Source organism: Pseudopodoces humilis, chromosome 4 (genome assembly GCF_049639895.1).
Source record: "Pseudopodoces humilis isolate 2021_Gansu_Grassland_sample_001 chromosome 4, ASM4963989v1, whole genome shotgun sequence".
In the NCBI taxonomy this organism is placed as follows: domain Eukaryota; kingdom Metazoa; phylum Chordata; class Aves; order Passeriformes; family Paridae; genus Pseudopodoces; species Pseudopodoces humilis.
In genome coordinates, this window is record NC_142203.1 from 52,995,610 (window position 1) to 53,013,405 (window position 17,796).

General features: G+C 42.9%; 1 protein-coding gene across 2 annotated transcripts; it reads right to left on the reverse strand.

The window, feature by feature from the left end:
- Positions 1-1,604: 1,604 nt before the first annotated feature.
- GCNT4 (glucosaminyl (N-acetyl) transferase 4) lies at positions 1,605-17,796 on the reverse strand. Of its 2 annotated transcripts, XM_005522727.3 has the most exons (3): positions 17,693-17,796; positions 13,964-14,108; positions 1,605-5,268 (listed from the first exon to the last, which is right to left on the reverse strand). In XM_005522727.3, the coding sequence occupies exon 3, from the start codon at positions 5,265-5,267 to the stop codon at positions 3,900-3,902; it is 1,368 nt and encodes a 455-aa protein (XP_005522784.1). In that variant the 5' UTR covers position 5,268; positions 13,964-14,108; positions 17,693-17,796; the 3' UTR covers positions 1,605-3,899. The 2 variants fall into 2 exon arrangements, with proteins under 2 accessions (XP_005522784.1, XP_087910343.1); XM_088054217.1 differs by lacking the exon at positions 13,964-14,108 and having other exon boundaries at positions 17,693-17,757.

Here is a 17,796-nt window from a genome sequence, read left to right on the forward strand (position 1 = left end):
CACCACCAAGAACAACCCAGGTTCTGTAAAAACATCAAGTTAAAAAGATATTATACCTGAAATAAAAACTCAAGGTCACACTGTAAGCATACATTAGTGTACCACATATACTCCACTTTTGCTGTCCAAATATTGTGTAAACTTATGTTTATACATTCTGATTTAAATGCCACAGTAATGACATTGTATTCATAGAAATACTCAACAGGCCAAGTCTGTTTTAATTACAATTACAGATTAGATGTCTAATTCCTAGTCCTTCCTTTCATATCCTTTTATTCCCATGCCAAAGAAAATACATTGTGAGGCATTTATGTTTGTATATACTGTTCTCTGGATTACATGTCTAGCCTGATAAATTCATTAACAAGACAAGGAGTACAAATTTTGGCTCTGCATCTCTTTCTCTAAAGCTCATTGTTTCCTTTTCTTCCTTACTTAATTTGTCTGTGTTGGAATGCATTCAGCATTTTTGCTGTTTCCAGACACAATGAAAGTGGGGGGCTGGACGTGTGCACCAGTGCTGGCAGCCAGGAGCAGTACTATTGCCCTTCTCTTGCATCCTTCCTGAATGGGAAAACTAGGTCAACTGATAGTCCAGATTCTCCATGTGACCAGCACAGGGCAGGGTGGGTGGAAGAAGGCCAGCACAGTGCTTCTTCAGCAGAACAAATAAAGAAGAAACCAATATGTGTAAATGTATGCACACTTCAAATTTGTAAAAATAACTTACAAGGAGAATCTCTCAGGAATGAGGAAAAGAAAGAAGAGGAAAAGAAAATCTAAGCTTTACTAAGGAAAACAAAACCAAACCAGCAAAGAAACAAAGAAAACCACAAAAAAAAACCCCAAACAAACCAAACATGTGAGAGCAGGTTAAGTGTCTATAATCTAAGCTTCAGCTGAAAAAAAAAAAACTTATTTGTTTTGCCATAAACTGGGTTCAGCCATTTTTCTCAGAGAAGGTTTGTGTCTCATACCTTGGGCCCAGCAATGGCAGACCTAGCTGTATAAAGAGCAGTGATGATGAAGATGTTACCTACCTCTGTAGCCCAATCACTTAACCGTGATACAGGCATCAGTACGGTAACATTGCTGAATGCAAAGCCAAAAAACAGAAAACTATTCAAAAGTCAAGACATTTACATTTTGACTGTTTTTTTCTTTGGAAACAATGGAAGATGTTCCTCCTTCCTTAGAGATCTGCAAGAGTCCCTGTAAAACCCGAGAAACCCAGCTCAAATTCAGTGTTGATCCTGTTGAGAGCAAGAGGCTGGACTAGAGGATCTTCCAGCCTTCATCAATCCAATGACTGATTTTTGTTAACTGCCTTTCTACAACCTTGAATAGCCTTTAAAGTTACTTTCAGAGCAGCAGAAATACCTAGAATTCATTAGAATATCAGCACTTCATAGAGCTGCAGCTATGTCTGTGCACCTCCCACTTCCCCATCTAGCAGACACACTGCGGCTGATGCTGCCTCACGCCGTGCCACATCTGCTCCTCCACCACCTCGGAGGAACGAGGGGCCTTATTTCAAACCAGCTACATGACAGGCATCATTCAACCCAACTCAATTAAAATAGCACAAACTCGCAAGTTGATTAAAATTATGTACTTCAATGAAGTTTAATGTGCTGGTGGATTATGTTTATAAATTTATGGCAGATCAAACAAGAATTAAACCCAAATGGGTATATGTGTACATACATACATACATACAGCCAATTTAAATAAATACAAAATTTCAAATATATCATTAAGTGTCAATTTATATGAACAGAAGGTTGTAGCTTGGCCCTCTGCAATCTTAACTTTCTCTTTTATCAACCTTTTTACCACATGAGGACTCTATTTTATAATGAAGTACTAATATATGAATCTGCAAATACTATTGATATTTCATTTTCTAGGAAGTATTTATAAATTACATCAAGTCAGGATAGCCTTGGGTAGACATGGCATATCACTGAAGTAAGCAACACAGACTTTAACAATAATCCCCATTTATTTCAGAAACAGTACATTTAAGAAATACTTGACCTGTGCAGCCACAGACTCCATAAATAGTTTTGTGGATAATAAATTATCCACAAAATAAATTAATACTAAATAATTAGTATTGTGCAACCAAACCCACAACACCCACAGGTTTCAAAGTGCTTAGCAAGACAACAGATGATGGTTCCCATTTTACGATGGGAACAGCAGAAATAGAAAACTCAGGTGGCTTGTCTGAGGTCTTACTGAAAATCAGTGTGACAAATGTGGAAAAAGGCTGGAGAATCCTGACTCTCAAACCAGCCTTGAGCCACAGATGACTTTGCTGTGACTAAATTTATAAACAGACTCTAAGACCAAAAAGCAGCTTGGTTCTTTCAGCTCAAATAAGGAACAAAAGTATCTCATGGATATGAGATATGGTCATTACAGCAGCAATCTGCAGATCAGTAAGACCAGATACAGATATCCCAAAATCACTCATGGGGAAAGGCTCCTTAATAAAAGACAGGTGGCTAGAAAGAGGACAGAGGCATGGAGAAAGCTAAACCTCAGGATCCACTGGAATCATCAAAACTGAACTTGTGGCAGAGCAATACTCCAGGGAAACCCCCAAAATGCCAAGCAGCATTTCTGAGTTGCAGGAGTTTCTGCAGAGAGCCCTGCACTTGCAAACACTTCCCTCATGCTGGAATGTGGGAAGGCCAGCTGTGAGAAGGCTCCTGAGCCACTTCACTACCAGGAAGCCTGGCTTCCCTGTTTGCATGGCAAACCGGGGCTGTTGGAGAATTCCTGCTCTGCAGCTGAACCGGGGCCCGTTCTGGGATCATGAGTCAGCCTGGGATCATGGTAGTGCACAGCCACAGGACTTGCACAGAAAGACACTTCATGCAGGGTCTTCATTTCTGCAATATGGCTACTCTCATGATTACTGATCAACTTCATGTGTTGCACACTTCAACAAAGCACCACACTGCTGAACACCAGCTAGAAATAGCACTTGTTGTCCACTGTGTGTAGACACACTGTCTCAAGAGGACTGGGAATTTCACAGAAAGATATTCCTACAGGCAGAGATAGAAATGAAGATTGACATGGGTACCTCATCCAAGTGGCTGCAGAGACTGCCCTTAGGGCACGCATGTATTCTGCCTTTGGAGAACACACAACTGTGTGCACTCAACAGTGCACAACTGTTTCAACCAACTTTCATTGTTTGTGAAACCAACAGTGCTGGCACAGCACCTGATCAGATGCTTTGTGGAAAGAAAAGCAACGCACAAGTTAGCTGGGAGAAGAGAACAATGGTATACACAATGCAGTGTACAGGGATCTTCTTTCCCTTATATCATCCAGTCGTATTTACATTGCAAACATCTATGCAACTCCCACAGATGAGAAGTGTGGAACTTCAGGTGAGGTCACATGGCTCATTTGGTGTCATGCTGATCTCTTGGTTTTTCCTGTGAGATGGGCACTTGCAGCTTTCCTGAGGTAGCAGATACAGAGGTCTTCCCTTTATTCCTTTAGGAAAAGCAAAAGTGAAGGAAAAGAGGACAGGCAGACAGAAGTGCTGGAGTTTCTTATAAAAGATACAAACACACTTGAAGTAAAATACATTTCTGAAATATTCCACTGGGACAGACAGCACAAGAGACTCCAAAAGCAAACTTCATCATCTCAAAATCACCCTGAAGACAATTACAGGTTTATTGTGGCAAAACAGTTAATCAGAGAGGAATTACTTTTCAAAAATAAATAGCCAGGGCTCCTGGCTCTGCAGGGCCCTGGACATTATATTGAATGGACTTCTTTCTCACTGCCATCCTGCAGCAGGTCCAGGCAGCAGAATTGCAGGTGCTGTGCACACAGCACTGACAGCAGAGAGCACAGCACTGCTATGTCAAGGCATTCGTAGAACTTAAGTGCAGAAAGTGTTCATCAGAAGACAGACGTACCCACTCCTTCTGTTTTTCTGCCACCTTTTCTGCCAAGCACTTTACCAGGACGGGATCCACTTTGGAGTCAATCTTGTTGGCAAACCAGTGTCCATAATTCAGAAGCCATCTTAATTCTCCGGCCCCATAGATGCAGACACTGCGAAGGTGGGTACCAGTGCATGGAGGATACAAATAGTCTTCAAGATAGTTCCATTTCACCAGACGAGTTTTGCTTTGTAAGTCTGTTACATCCTGGGATGACCTTGGAACTTCCCCAGGGACCCCAGGGACACGTACAAGAGTGGCCCAGAAATGTTCATCTGGAGAGTACGTGTCCCTTGACCACTCAAAAAAATCTTTTGCAAGTGAACTTTCAAGGGTATATTGAATAAATTCTCGGCTTAAAACAAAATAGGCACTGCCTACAAATATCTCAATATCATGAGGTGGCGGATTCTTGGAAATGTTGGTTTTTACAGGCATCTGCATGTATTCATAAGGCACTTTCATAAGTTCATAGTGATAAGTAAATCGTTCTCTTTTGCTACTGCTTGGCTTAGAAGTTTCCAGCATGTTTCCTCCACCAAGTTTCTTCAGTTCAGTGACCAACTCGAAATTTGATCTCAAAGGGAAATCTTGGCCACACAAGTTGATAACATACTTCCAAGGAACTGGAGAGCCCATCAAATCAGACAAACAATTGAAATCTGCTTGCAGACGTGAAATATGTGCATAGTCCACCATCTCCAATTTTGATGCAATGAAAACATTTGGGAAACATTTAGCTAGATTGTTCAAAGCAGATTTGAAACTTTTTGCTGCTTTTTGATCATAATGGATGCAGTAAATGTTTTGATGACTGTACAATGAATGTATGAGCCTTTCTACCATTGCTGCATCTTTGTGAACAACCAAAGAATAGGCAATTGGAAAACTCTCCTCCTCTGAAGAAACAGGTTTTAGGTGGTATTTCCTAAGTGAACGATACACGTGACAGTCACTTGTCATTGCTACAACATCTTCATCAGATAAATCAACTATTTCTTTTCTTCTTATCTCTAAACTCTTGCCAATTTCACGAGGATCTTGTTCATATATAGATGAACAATTAATTTCATACTGGAACTCATTTCTAGGGTATGAATATCTGTTTCTAACATAAGAAGAAGTGCTCAAGAGGTGCTCAACTAAGTAGATGCTTTTAGAGGGAAAAAAGTGTCTTTCGACATGGAGGAGCTTCAGCAGTGCAATCAGCCACCCAGTAACACACAGAATCAAGATCTTCCTTCGTGAGGGACATTTGTAGGACCACCTGCATTTCTTCATTCTGCACGAAAAAAGAGATGTGGTGTTACATTAAATCAGAAATCATCAGAGACCACTCCAACCTCTAAGATAGGCATGTGCACACTAGTCTGCCTACAACATAAACACCACCTTATTAGGAAGGGCACTGGTAATGTCTGATTTCTTCCTAATCATAATTTTAAAATTTAATTCCCCTGAATTAGTTAAGTGGCAACAAACCAGATGATTTCCAACCAAACAAGAGTATCAGAACAAGACTCACACTGGGTTTTTTTCCAAACCTTTTTTAAATTTCGAATGAGCCAGAAATTGAAGTACAGAAACCCCTGGATTGGCAAAAACATTACTGTCATCCATGTGAGTAGGGAGGATTTTTTATTTTCCTGAGTAACTACAAGTTACTCAGGAATCAGTGTAGTATCAGATGTAGGAATCAGACCAGTGGGATCAGCACAGAGATGCCAAGGAAGTCTGCAAAAGATGTGTGCCTAATGGTAGATATTAGTATTGTTTTTTTAAAAAAAAGCATGAAACTGAAAGCTTTAGAATTCAAACACTGCATTCTCATTATCACTAGCACTGGAGCTGGCTCCTAAAGATGTCCAAGGGGAAATTAATTCCCTTCCTCTCCTGTGCCAACAGGATCTGACAAGCCAAAAGTCCTTTCTACAGATTTCTTCTGGAAGGTATTTCTAACTTGCTCTGAAGACAGAGGTGGATAAAGACATAGCATTTTCATCCACTGGTATGAACATATAAGGAATGTACCCTTCTGAAGGCAGAAGGGGTATAGTAATAGTGCATCTACCCTGCTCTCTGCCATGTGATACAACCTTGGATGTGACCACAAAGACACACGTGGCCACTTTTTATACAGCATGCTATTAAATAACATTCCTGTGTAGTGCATTAACAACTGAGGTATTACCACAATAAAAGCTAAATACAGAGATCCTATTCCATATAGCTTTGCTTTACTGGCTGAGAGCAATCAGCATTGTTACTATCCCTGAATTAAAATTATACCAGAACCACATACAAGTGCAGCAGTAAACCTCAGCAGTAAACCTAGCTCTACTCAGCTTAAACAAAGTTCTACTTTGTCTTTAAACTGAACACCTCCCAGCACTTTCTTTTGAATAGAAGCTGTTTCAGAGTGCTTCCAGAGCCAGTGAAATGGTGGGGCCAGCAGATGTGTCTCAGATGCCTGCACATCTCACTTATGCATCTAAAACCAAGCACTGAGATGTGCATCTGAATATATTGCAGGACTAACTTTGGCATCTTTAGCATTCCCTTAAATGTCAGGTCTTGCAAGCTGTAGCTACATTTAAATTGCAGCTTGTCAAGGCAGAGTTTTTTTCTGTTCTCCCTTGACTTTGCCTTTCCCTTTCCCTGTGCATCTTTGTCCTTAATATTTCTATTCTAGGGCAACAGAAAGATGGAAATGTTGTCTCTTTATTTTACCTGGGGGTTGGCAGGTACAGACCAGGGTAAGCCAACACATACCTATTTCATAGAAACCAAAGCTCAACAACTCTCTGCAGGTTTTAGAAACAGTCTCCAGGTATGCTAACAAAGAGAGAGAAAAATCAGATCTCACAGAATCATAGAATAGTTTGAATTTGAAGGGACCTTAAAGATAATCTCATTCCAAAATCCCTGCCCTGAGCAGGGTACCTTCCACTTGAACAGGCCTTGAACAATTCCAGGGATGGGGAATCCACAACTTCTCTGGGCAACCTGTTGCAATGCCTCATCATCCTCAAAATAAAGTGAGGCATTCATATCCCTATGAAACCAAAAATCCCACATTCCTCCATAGCAAGCAGGTGCTTTCCTTCATCTCTTCTTCAAATTAATCCCAGTCCAGTGTCTAATCTGGATTTCTCCTTTACCTACTTGCTTTGTGTATATGTACTCCTGGAGAAAAATCACTTTTAAAAGCTGCTCCTAACCAAAGGCAGGTTTTCAGCCATATGAAAAAAGCCCTGTAGAGGAGAAGGCAAGTAACCTGCCCTGTTTTTTTTCTTTGGAGGGAGAAAACCTGTGTTGTGTGGCCTTTCTGTGAAGCCCACCCCAAGTCCCTGCCCAGTGTCTCCCTGGTACCAGGGACAACACCTACCACCCCTGCTGAACAGGGATTGCCTAAATCAAGGAGCAAATCTTCTCTTTCTCCTTAAAAAGGCAAGTTTGGACAAAGGAAAAGGAGGAGGAAAGAACCAACACATTCCAAACTTCTCCCAAACCTCTCTATCTGTGTCAGCCCTGGCCAGCTTTTGCCCAGTGCCAAACATTCTGTTGCTATGAAACCAAACAAAGCCATAGAATTTAGAATGTCCTGAGTTGGAAAGGGCCCACAAAATCATTGAACTACGACTCCTGGCCCAGCACAGGATACCCCAAGAGTCACACCATGTGCCTGAGAGCATGGTCCACCTCTGAGTACTGAACTCTGTCAGGCTGCTGCTGTGATCTTTTGCCTAGGGGGCTTCTTCCAGTGCCCAGCCATGCTGTGGGTGAAGACCCTTTTCCTTATACTTAAACCTCTCCCAACACAGCTTCAGATTGTTCCCTTGGGTCCTGCCACTTTTCACCACAGAGAAGAAATCACTCCTCTTCCCCTCACAAGGGAGTTGTAGGTCACCATGAGAGTTCCCCTCTGTCTCCTCCAGGCTGAACAGACCAAGTGACCTCAGCTGCTCCTCATACAACTTCCCCTCCAGATCTTTCACCATCCTCATGGCTCTCCTTTGGACACTCTCCAATAGTTTTATATCTCTCTTATATTGTGGTACCCAGAGCTGCCCCCAGCACTCGAGGTGAGGCTGCCCCAGAGCAGAGCAGAGCAGGACAATCCCCTCCCTTGCCTGGCTGATGCTGTGCCTGATGTCCCCAGGACACGGGTGGCCCTCCTGGCTGCCAGGGCACTGCTGGCTCATGTTCAGCTTGCCACAAATCAGGACCCACTGGTCTGATTCCGCAGGGCTGCTCTCCCAGCCTTTCGCATCCCAGTCTGTCCATACCTCCAGGCTTGCCCTGTCCCATCCAGCACCTGTTTTTGTTAAATTTCATATGATTGGTGATTTCCCAGCCCTCTAATTAGTTGAGATCTCTCTGCAGAGCCTCTCTGCCTTCTACAGCTACTCCCAATTTAGTGTCCTAGTTTGTATTTTTGAGTATATCTTTGAGTTTATCTTGAGTTCCACATCCAAGACATTAGTGAAGATTTTGAAGAGCACTGCCCCTGTGGAACCCCAGCGGTGACAGGTCACCAGCCTGATGCCACCCCATCCACTGTAACCCTTTGTGTCTGACCCATCAGCCAGCTGTTCACCCATCACATGACATATCCAGAAGGATCCTGTGAGAGACAGTATCAGAAGCCACACTGAAATCCAAAAAAATATGTCATATCACATCATCAACTAGGTAAGCTACCTTGTCATAAAAGGGAATTAGTTTGTCAAGCAAGACCCTCCCTTTATGAAGCTATGCTGGCTATGACCAATGACTGCATTTTCTTTCGGGGGTTTTCATTAACTCCCAGAATAATCTTCTCCATAATTTAACCAGGCACTGGAGTGAGACTGACAGTACTGTAGTTACCAGGGTTATCCCTCTTGCCATGAAGGAATTCTTCCTCATATCCAACCTGAACTTGCCCTGGTGCAGACAAAGGCCATTTCTTATCCTGTTGCTGGTTGCCTGAGAGAAGAAGCTGACCTTCACCTTGCTACAACCTTCCTTCAGGTAGTTGTAGAGAGCAGTAAGGTCTCCCCTGAGCCTCTTCTTCTCCAGGCTAAAAAACCCTATCTCCCTCAGTCACTCTTCATATGACTTACTTTCTAGTCCCTTCATCACATTTGTTTCCCTTCTAAATAATTTATAAGTATAAAGTTAACTTCAGCAAAAACTGGGATTTCTTGATAAACAGTATGAGACCAGGGAATTAAACCTCTTGGAACAGAAGGGCCATCACAAACCTCATCAGGTTTTGACTCAGCTGCAAAACTTTATTTTTAACACATGCAGACTCAAAGCCCTACTCAGACGCAGAGGTTTACTGTACACACCATCCTCTCCAGAGGAACACAGAATAAATGAACGTGGCAGGTGAGAACAGCAACCTATTGCTGCCCAAAGCACCTATCTTGGGTAGCACTAACCAGATGCTAACTCTAGTTATCTTGCCCACAAAAGCTTTTTGGGTTCCATGGGCAGGAACATTTCCACTTGACTACTTGAGGCTGTCACATAAAATCTAGTCATATTTGATATTAGGAAGCAGAGCTTAATATGGTGAAACTACCCATTTTCTAGATTTGGCCTTGAAAAAAATCAGCAGAGAACGTGTTCTGCATCCTAGTTGTTCTACTATGCACATGAGACGCACTTTGAGACCAAACTAAGCAAATGAAGCACTGCAGCAGGGGGAAAGATACCAGGAACTTCACCAATTCATCCCAAAGCGTGAACTGTGAGATGGGCTGGATGAAGCATCCTTGAGAAGATCATGGTCACAACAAACAGAAGCCAGGAAAAAGCCCACCTTTTGCACCACAACTGCCAGCTCTCCCAGCTCTGCTTGCAATGGGACAGCCTTGTTGCACCTCTAATATGAAGAATTCCAGGGGTAGCAGTATTGCACTCAACCCCGATCCTTTGCCAGGAGCACCCCAGCAGCTCCTTCATCCCAGAGTGGCACTCAGATACAACAGAGAAAAGCCAGGAAGCTGCTCTGGCCAGCACAAGTCTGAGTTAGCTCAAGATCCTGCTCTGGCTGGCCTCCAATGGCTCTTATACACCAGCGCTGCAGCAGCTTCAGCCCTCTTGGAGGCCACCCTTCTGTAATGTTTAAGGAGGCATTTGAGAGCTCAGAGGAATGGACAGGTTCCCTTCATCAGCATAAAGAAACTGGCAGGCTTTGGGCTCACACTGTGTCTCTGAAGATGTGTTTTCACATTACTAAGGCTAATAGTATACATACGGAGATCTGCAGTAAAGCCGTGTGAGAGACCAGGGCTTTACTACAGTTTCTCACACCATTACTTTTGTTTTTTCCACAAACTCAATGTGCCCAAATTCCCAGTCTGTGCAACTTTGTGATGCCAACGTCACTCTTGCGCAAGAGGAGTCTACAGCTCCCTTCACCCTGAGCAGGAACAAATTACCAGCTCTCACATCCCTCTTGCTTGGCATGGCAAGTGTCACCTGCCATCCACACAGTGCAGAGGTGTTTACAGTTTGTCTGTATTCAGAGCACACTGAATTAGCAGCTTCTGAACTACCTTGATTGAGAAAATACAGAATTTTTCAACCACCCCAGCGTTCCATTCCCTTTTCCTCATGTTCTCTTCTGATACAGCCTGTGCTGCATTAAACTCAAGTGCTTCAGTGACTAAAGGTAGAAGCTTCCAGGTGGATCTACAATTCCCACAAGCTCCCTGGATGTTGCCTGCAGGTTGGGGCCATGATGAATCATCTGGGTCCACCACAGGAAGCACAGAGCCTGGTGGAGCTAAGACACTAGATACACCACCAGGAAGAAGGATAAAACTCATGCTTTGAAGGTTGGGTTTTGTTCAGGAAAAAAAGAAGAGATCTTTGCTCAAAGAGAGTGACACCAGAAAGAGGGAAAGGTGTTCCTTTGGCGTTGGAAGCAACTGGCTTAGCAACAGACATGGAGGCAGAACTACCTGAGGAAGTCTGAAACCTCTCTGCCTGCAATAACCAATGCATCACAATTTTCCTGAGGAACACAAGGTGTGTATCAATCTCCACTGGCCTCCCCGCTCTGCCCTCTGCCAGTCCTTCCCAAAGGACTGGCTCAATAGGCAAGCAAAAGTCCAATCTCAACCCCCAGCTACACTGAGCTACAGAAAACAAAAGCCAGGATCTCTCCTAATGCATAACCTTATCAAATTTATAACACTTCTTTTCTACTTAAGCAATACCGACCAAAGAGGTCCATGACTTTCTACAGATCCACAAAATTACTTTTGGTGTCATGTAAGACAGTCAGCTGGTGGGAACCATCTCTTGTCTGTTGTCACTTCTGCTTGGGACGGGTTTACCGAGAGCATAGACTGACATGTTGACTGCTACTAGAACAGGGATTCTTGGAAAGTTCAGGCTGCGATCAGGCAGTGCTCTCTCCTCAGTGGATCTCAAATACATGGTGCTTGATATGAAAGCTGTTGTGAGGCACCTGCTTCTGTGCTTGCCACAGAGCAAGAGTTAAGTGAAAATGTCAGGTTTGAGGGCAAGTCTGTGGAAGGAGACAAAAGAGGGAGAGCAGATGTAGGGGAACGGGAGTGCTTTTACCCTAACGTGATTTTTTTTCTTGCATGAAGAAACCCTTCTGCTTATGTGCAGTATGAATCAAGCTCCTTGCTGTCACCTAGGTTAAAAAAACTTAAAAGGGAATGGGTGTTGAGAAGAGCAGGAGCAGCAGAACAGAGGTTGGGAAATTACAGAAGAGGAGAATGGAGAGAGGGATTGATAAGGGTAAATACTTTCATGTAAGTAGCATTAACAACAACAATAAAAATCAGAGCAGAAGAAAAAGCACTTTCTCCAACCTGTTACACCCCCATCACTCAAAGGTATCTGAGGCAGAAACAGTGTCTACACCTTTCCTTGGAAACAGGTCATATTCAGCAGCCAACACCATTACTACGTAAAGCAGGAACTATGGGAACAATTCTCTCTCCTCCAAGTAAAAACACTTCAGGAAAGTTCCCCCTGATAAAATATCTCTGTTTGTTTAAAACACACCTGCTCACACAGCAATGCAAACTTTGTGGTTTGCAGGACCAGCTCTGTGCAAAAATTTATTTAGCTCCTCCTGGTTTTCCCTCTGGTCTATACAAATCAAGTCTGGGTCTTGATAGGTCTGTGGGAAAGACAGAGGGAATGATGTTCCAGGAAAACTAGGGAAAGTAATTGTGCTTTTCTAAGCTATTTATTCTAATTTTTTGTAAACTCTCTGTCTGAATTAAACTTCAAACACTACTTAACGATTCAATGCTTCTAACTGGAAAAGTTAATTTATTAATGTGCTGGTTTTTACTGCTGGTAGCTACTTATTTCCATTGCAAAATTATTGATTGATAGGTATCATGGGATTTCTGTAGGAGTATGTTTTATTGGCATCAAATCTCAATCAGTGGATTCTATCAAGTTTGTCTGGTTTTCCACCCACTTGCCCTGAACTGGAGCCTCAGGCTGTGCCCCTCTAACACAGTCACACTTAGCACCAGCCTCATCCTGCACATCTCAGCCCCTTGTTTTGGCTTGCCCACCTGATGTAAGATTACTTACTTTTCACTTACATTTTCTCTGAATGATGGACAACTAAAGAGCTACGCAACTTCAATTACTTAAACGCTTAATTGCAAGATGTGGAAAAATATGTCATTTCTTTTAGGGGTAATTAGATGATAAAGCTGCCAATTTTAAGACCCTGAAGACTTAAAACAACACAGTGTCCCAATGAAAAAAGTCAGAAATGACTGCAGTTTAGCATAGTGTGGCTTTTGCTTCTGTAAGCAGAAAGGCAGGTTCTTGCCACATTCCTGGGAAACACAGGTTCAGCAAAGATCTGGCAGTTATGGATACCACACAGGACTTTGTCCCAGCACTGATCATGAGGACTCTTTCTTGCACAGGATCTGTATTTCCTAGCAGAACATCCTGCACAGACTGTAAGTTGCTTTGCTTGTCTGTTTGCCACTCAGTTCCAGCCCTCTGTATGCTCTTTAGAAAAGGCTGGATTCTCCTTTCTGGTTGCTTCTAGTGGCATACCATAGTTCCAGTAAAATACCTTACATCAATTTCAGCATGTTAATGTCCAAGAGATATGTCAGAGTAAAGAAAGTCAGTGTCTCAGCTCTTTGGCCACAAAAAGAGGCAAGCAACTTCTGTAGGGTCATACAAGCAGCACAAGAGAGAATGTGGTTCCTCTCCAACCCCAACTAATCTGAATTGCTTTACAGTAACTTTTCATGAAAGCTCTTCTACTGGAGGCCTGGAACATCTCTCAGCAAATCCCTTGGTACATCTCATACTACTGTGTCATGCCAGTCAGAGGATTTGCAGCCCCCTTAAATAAGAAGGCCCAGAGATAGTCAGTCATCAAAATTCCCAAGCCTGATGCGTATACATTGGGAATTTCAATTTTCTTACTTTGTGACATGGGGGTATCTGTGTTTGCCAAGGACATAGTGTACTATAAAGGCAGGAGTCAAGAAAACAAACAAAATCTCACTAACAAGCACATGTACTCCAAAAAACAGAGTTTAGTCGCTTCTAATTTGTGGAAATCTAGAGTTTAACAGCTTTTTTCCCATCTCATATAGGAATTTAAAGGAATAGCACTACAGTGGAGAGAGGGTTAACCTTTAAACTATAGTATAACATAAAAATTAGACCCAAAGGGACAGAATTTGTGTTCATTGGCAAGGACAAGCACTGTAAAAGAGGGTGGAAATTTCCTGTTAGACAGGGAAGCAGGAGAAACTGCACTGCACTGCAGAAAAGCTCCCATAAACAGCTCAAAATATTTCTCCATTTCCTTCACCCCACCACCAAGCTGCCTGCAGACTTTGTCTGCAAACCCCCACTGTAAATCACCCTCTTTAAGTCATTTCCTCTTGCCAAAGTCACAGCTTGTCACATCAGCAAGAGACATCAGAGAGCTGCAGACCTACCTCCTGGACTTTGCTGTGGTCTCTTCCCCTCTTTAGGATGCTCTGTCCCACAACATCAATACGGGTACAGCCAGCTCGGTGGACAGGCAAAGTCCTAGTGTCTTCTCCATGCTGCCTGCAGCCTCCAGCAGTACCAGTGCCTGATCTATGAAGTCAGACACACAGAAGTAGTAGGGATGGCATTATTTCTTGCACAAATTAAAAAAGAAAATTGTAAAATGTTAGCCGAAAAATAGTGAGCATGGAGGCTTGGCACGGTAAGTCCCAGGGCAGGTGGGCACAAGGGGTGGCTATGGCTGCTGTTCTGGGCTAGTAAGTCTCTGCTTTCTAGCAGGTTGGTTGGGAAGGTTTTATTATTATTAAGCTGTGGAAGGCATTATCTGTATAAGAAGCATGTATTTTTTGTTTATTCACATAGCATTTCTAAGCTCCAAGGAGGCAGGGAGAAAGAAGCACCATAAAAAGAACAGATCACATCAAAGCAACCTAATTTCCTTCTCTAGCAGAGTAAAGAGGACTTAGGGCGAGGCAGGAAAGCACTGGGACATGAGGAGTCTGTCAAAACCTCACCAAGTTAAAGGTGCACAGAACACTTCAGGTACCAAGACTCCAGGTCTCAGAGGCCTTGCTCCCTTCACAAACAAAACAGCTCTGACACTAAGCCAAGGCCAGAAGTTTGGGCTACTGTTATGAGACCCACAGTCCTCACGATACTTCCATAAATTCTCTTTAGCTATGATGACCCACATTGCAAGTTAACCTATACGTAAGTTCTTTGTATGGTATACAAAGTCACCGTGGCAAGAAATGAATTTCTGGGCTCTTATACCTAACTTTTCTCTGTGTGATGCTTACAAAGAAATTTGAGGAACTAAACACTGTACTATTTGAGTATACCACAAGCAACTATCATGACATTTTCCCTCTAGGAAAGCACTGCAGCAGTATTCCTATGGCATATGTAGCATTCTCCTCCTCTCCATCCAAATTTTGACCAAAATATACACACCAGCCTCCTCTTCATCACCAGGCTCACAGCTGATACATGAATTATAAACTGCACTTTTGTGACTAAAGTAGTCTGAGTGTCATAAGCCCCAAAGAGGGCTCCGGGTGTCACAGATTCAAGGGATTTTGCAGTCCTGCCGTAGCTTATTGTCCCCAGCATTGCAAAATTATTCAGAGATAACAGTATCCAGATTCCTTAATATGGAATATTAATACTTAATATTGGCATTCTCTGCATAAGATACAAGACAGTAGCTGGATCAACTTCACCTCTTTTCACTGTGATGGGAGGGTACAGTGGCCAATTATATCATGTGTTATAAATTGATAAATAAATTAAGGAAATGGGATATTTTCTGTGAGACAAAAGCTCCCAGCATGTGCAAAACTGGAAAAGGTCTGCAGACAGCTATGCATATTTTGGATAAGATTTAGGGCGTTGACTTTTCCCTGCCTGGAAACCAAGCATGCAGAAAGACCCTCCCCAGTAAATCTTGCACCACAAAAACACACACAGGCCAACTGCACTCCACAGTCAATCCAAAAGGAAAAGGTCCATGACTGACACCAGGCCATGTGCTAGCTACTTGACCCACCAGACAAGCCACACAGCAGTTAGATAATACAACAGAGCCTGTTGCAGGAGGATGGGTGGGTCTTTGATAGGCTGGTATCTACACCATCGACTGCCTTTATCTGGGTGTGGTGCAATTAGAGAGCTCCTCTTTCTTAATAGCTGTTTCTCTTGTACTAAAACTTATGCCGCACACTTGGTCACATCACAAACCTGGCAAAGCCTTCTTCATTTCTGACTGTTTCAGGGAGAGGTCTGATGAGGCTTGACTTGTTGACAATTACGCAAAATGTACTCCACTGCTGGATTCAGCACCCTGCTGTTTATGTTGCAGAAATGAGCTTTTTATGACTAATCTGGTACATTTCTTAGTTCCTTTATCAATATTTCTTGGAAGACCTCAGAAGCTGGAGTCACCATATGACTCCTGATGACTCTATCTGTAGCTGTAACTTCTACATAAATGCTTTAACCCTAATTCCTCTGAACTTACCTGGACTACTTATTTGAGATACAGTCTCTTGCCTTTCAGCAAGGCATTTATAGGATGGCACAGCCAGCCTGCTGACTAACTAAAACAATTTCCACATATTAGGCCATAAAATAGCCTACATAGTATAGGTTATGAACCACAAAACCTATAGAACCTGGTACACAGGCAGTTTTCAGTGTGTGCACCCCTTTCTTGGGGGTCTGGATACCCAGTGTAATATCACACAGAGGTGGTGCCAACCCAAGCAAGAAACCTGAATGTATTCCTTATCACCATTACTGCTTTTCAGAAAGTTATAATCCTTAAGAATTACTAATTTATACTGTACATATGTCAAAAAACATTAGCCATGTTTGTTGGTAATCTTTAAATGCCTTTACAGCTGGGCAGCATACACAAAAATGCATGAGAGCTGGGCCAAAACCACCACTACCAGAAGTATAAAAAGAGAAAACACAGTTGCAAAAGTGTAGTAGCATTTCACTTCCCTTTCTATGACTATCTCAGAAAAGCTACACTCATGAAGGAACAGTCACATCATATCCATGGAGCCCATCCTGCCCAGGATGTTGTCTCATAGTAGTCAAAAGCTGATAGTAGTCCAAAAGCTTGGAAAAAGAATAACAAGTACTCTTGAACACCTTCTCCACATATCCTTTCCAGTTCCAATGCTTAGAAGTTTCCAAAGACAGGTGACAAATGTCTGTTTCTTATGAAATTTTGAGTTCTTTCATCCAGTGGTTTTTGGACCTACATAAGCTTTCTGACATGCAGAGACTTGGGGGGGGGGGGGGGGGGAAGGGGCAGCAGCATGCTACAGCTCACTTGAGCATAGTAGCATAGTGTAAAAATTCACTTTCTTATACTTGCTTTCAATCTTTTGCCTCCCAGTGTCACTCAACTGTTTTATTTCCCTGGCTGAAAGAAGCAAGCAGCTCTTTCTTGTTAATCACCTCCACTTCAGTTGCAAGTTTATCTACCATCTCTATCCCTCAGTTGTTTCTTTCACCAGCAAGCAAATGCAAAGGATTACTACTAAGGAAATATATGCAAAAAGGCTACTATTAAGGAAACATGCCTATCTCAAAATGAAAGAGGTTGGTTTATGGATTAGATATTTGGAAGGAGTAAAAGGATGTTCAGTGGAGCAGATCCTCAGGTGGGACACAGTGGAGGTTCCCTGTAAAGTCTTCTTTTTCCAAGCCTTACTCTGGCATTAATTATTCTGTTTGCCCAATAATCAGGAACAAGATGCTACCATCTCTCTTCGAGGAAAAAAAAAAAGTTTCGACGGATTCTTGCTATTGTTGCTTTCCATTTCATCACATGGAAAAAGAACCTCTTTCCATACTAAAGAAATGACTAAGTGCACTTGGCAAATTTGAACACAGCTACATGAACGATTTGAACAATTTACTGAGTAGCGAAAAAATGCAAACATCACAGTAACCCCGATTCCTCTTGCCAAACCTTACTCTAAGTTGGTGTAACTGTTGCTTCTAGAGACGGGCTTATGAGGCTACAACATCTGGGCACGCCACCTACCACCCGGGCTGCGGGCAGGTGTGTGCCCCAGCTGCGGACACCCGCACCCTGTTACCGAGACGCAAAATCCCCCCGTAACTAACTTTTAAGACAAACGGCATCTTCTTACCGGAGCTCTCCCGCTGTACCGGCACCGGCACCGACACCGACACCGACACCGACCCTCCTCCGGCTGCTCCGGCCGCCTCCAGCGCCGCGCCCGGCCCGGCCCTC

Coding starts and splice junctions, on each gene's coding strand:
- GCNT4 (XM_005522727.3), bottom strand. CDS start 5,267: ATGAAGAAATGCAGGTGGTCCTACAAATGTCCCTCACGAAGGAAGATC.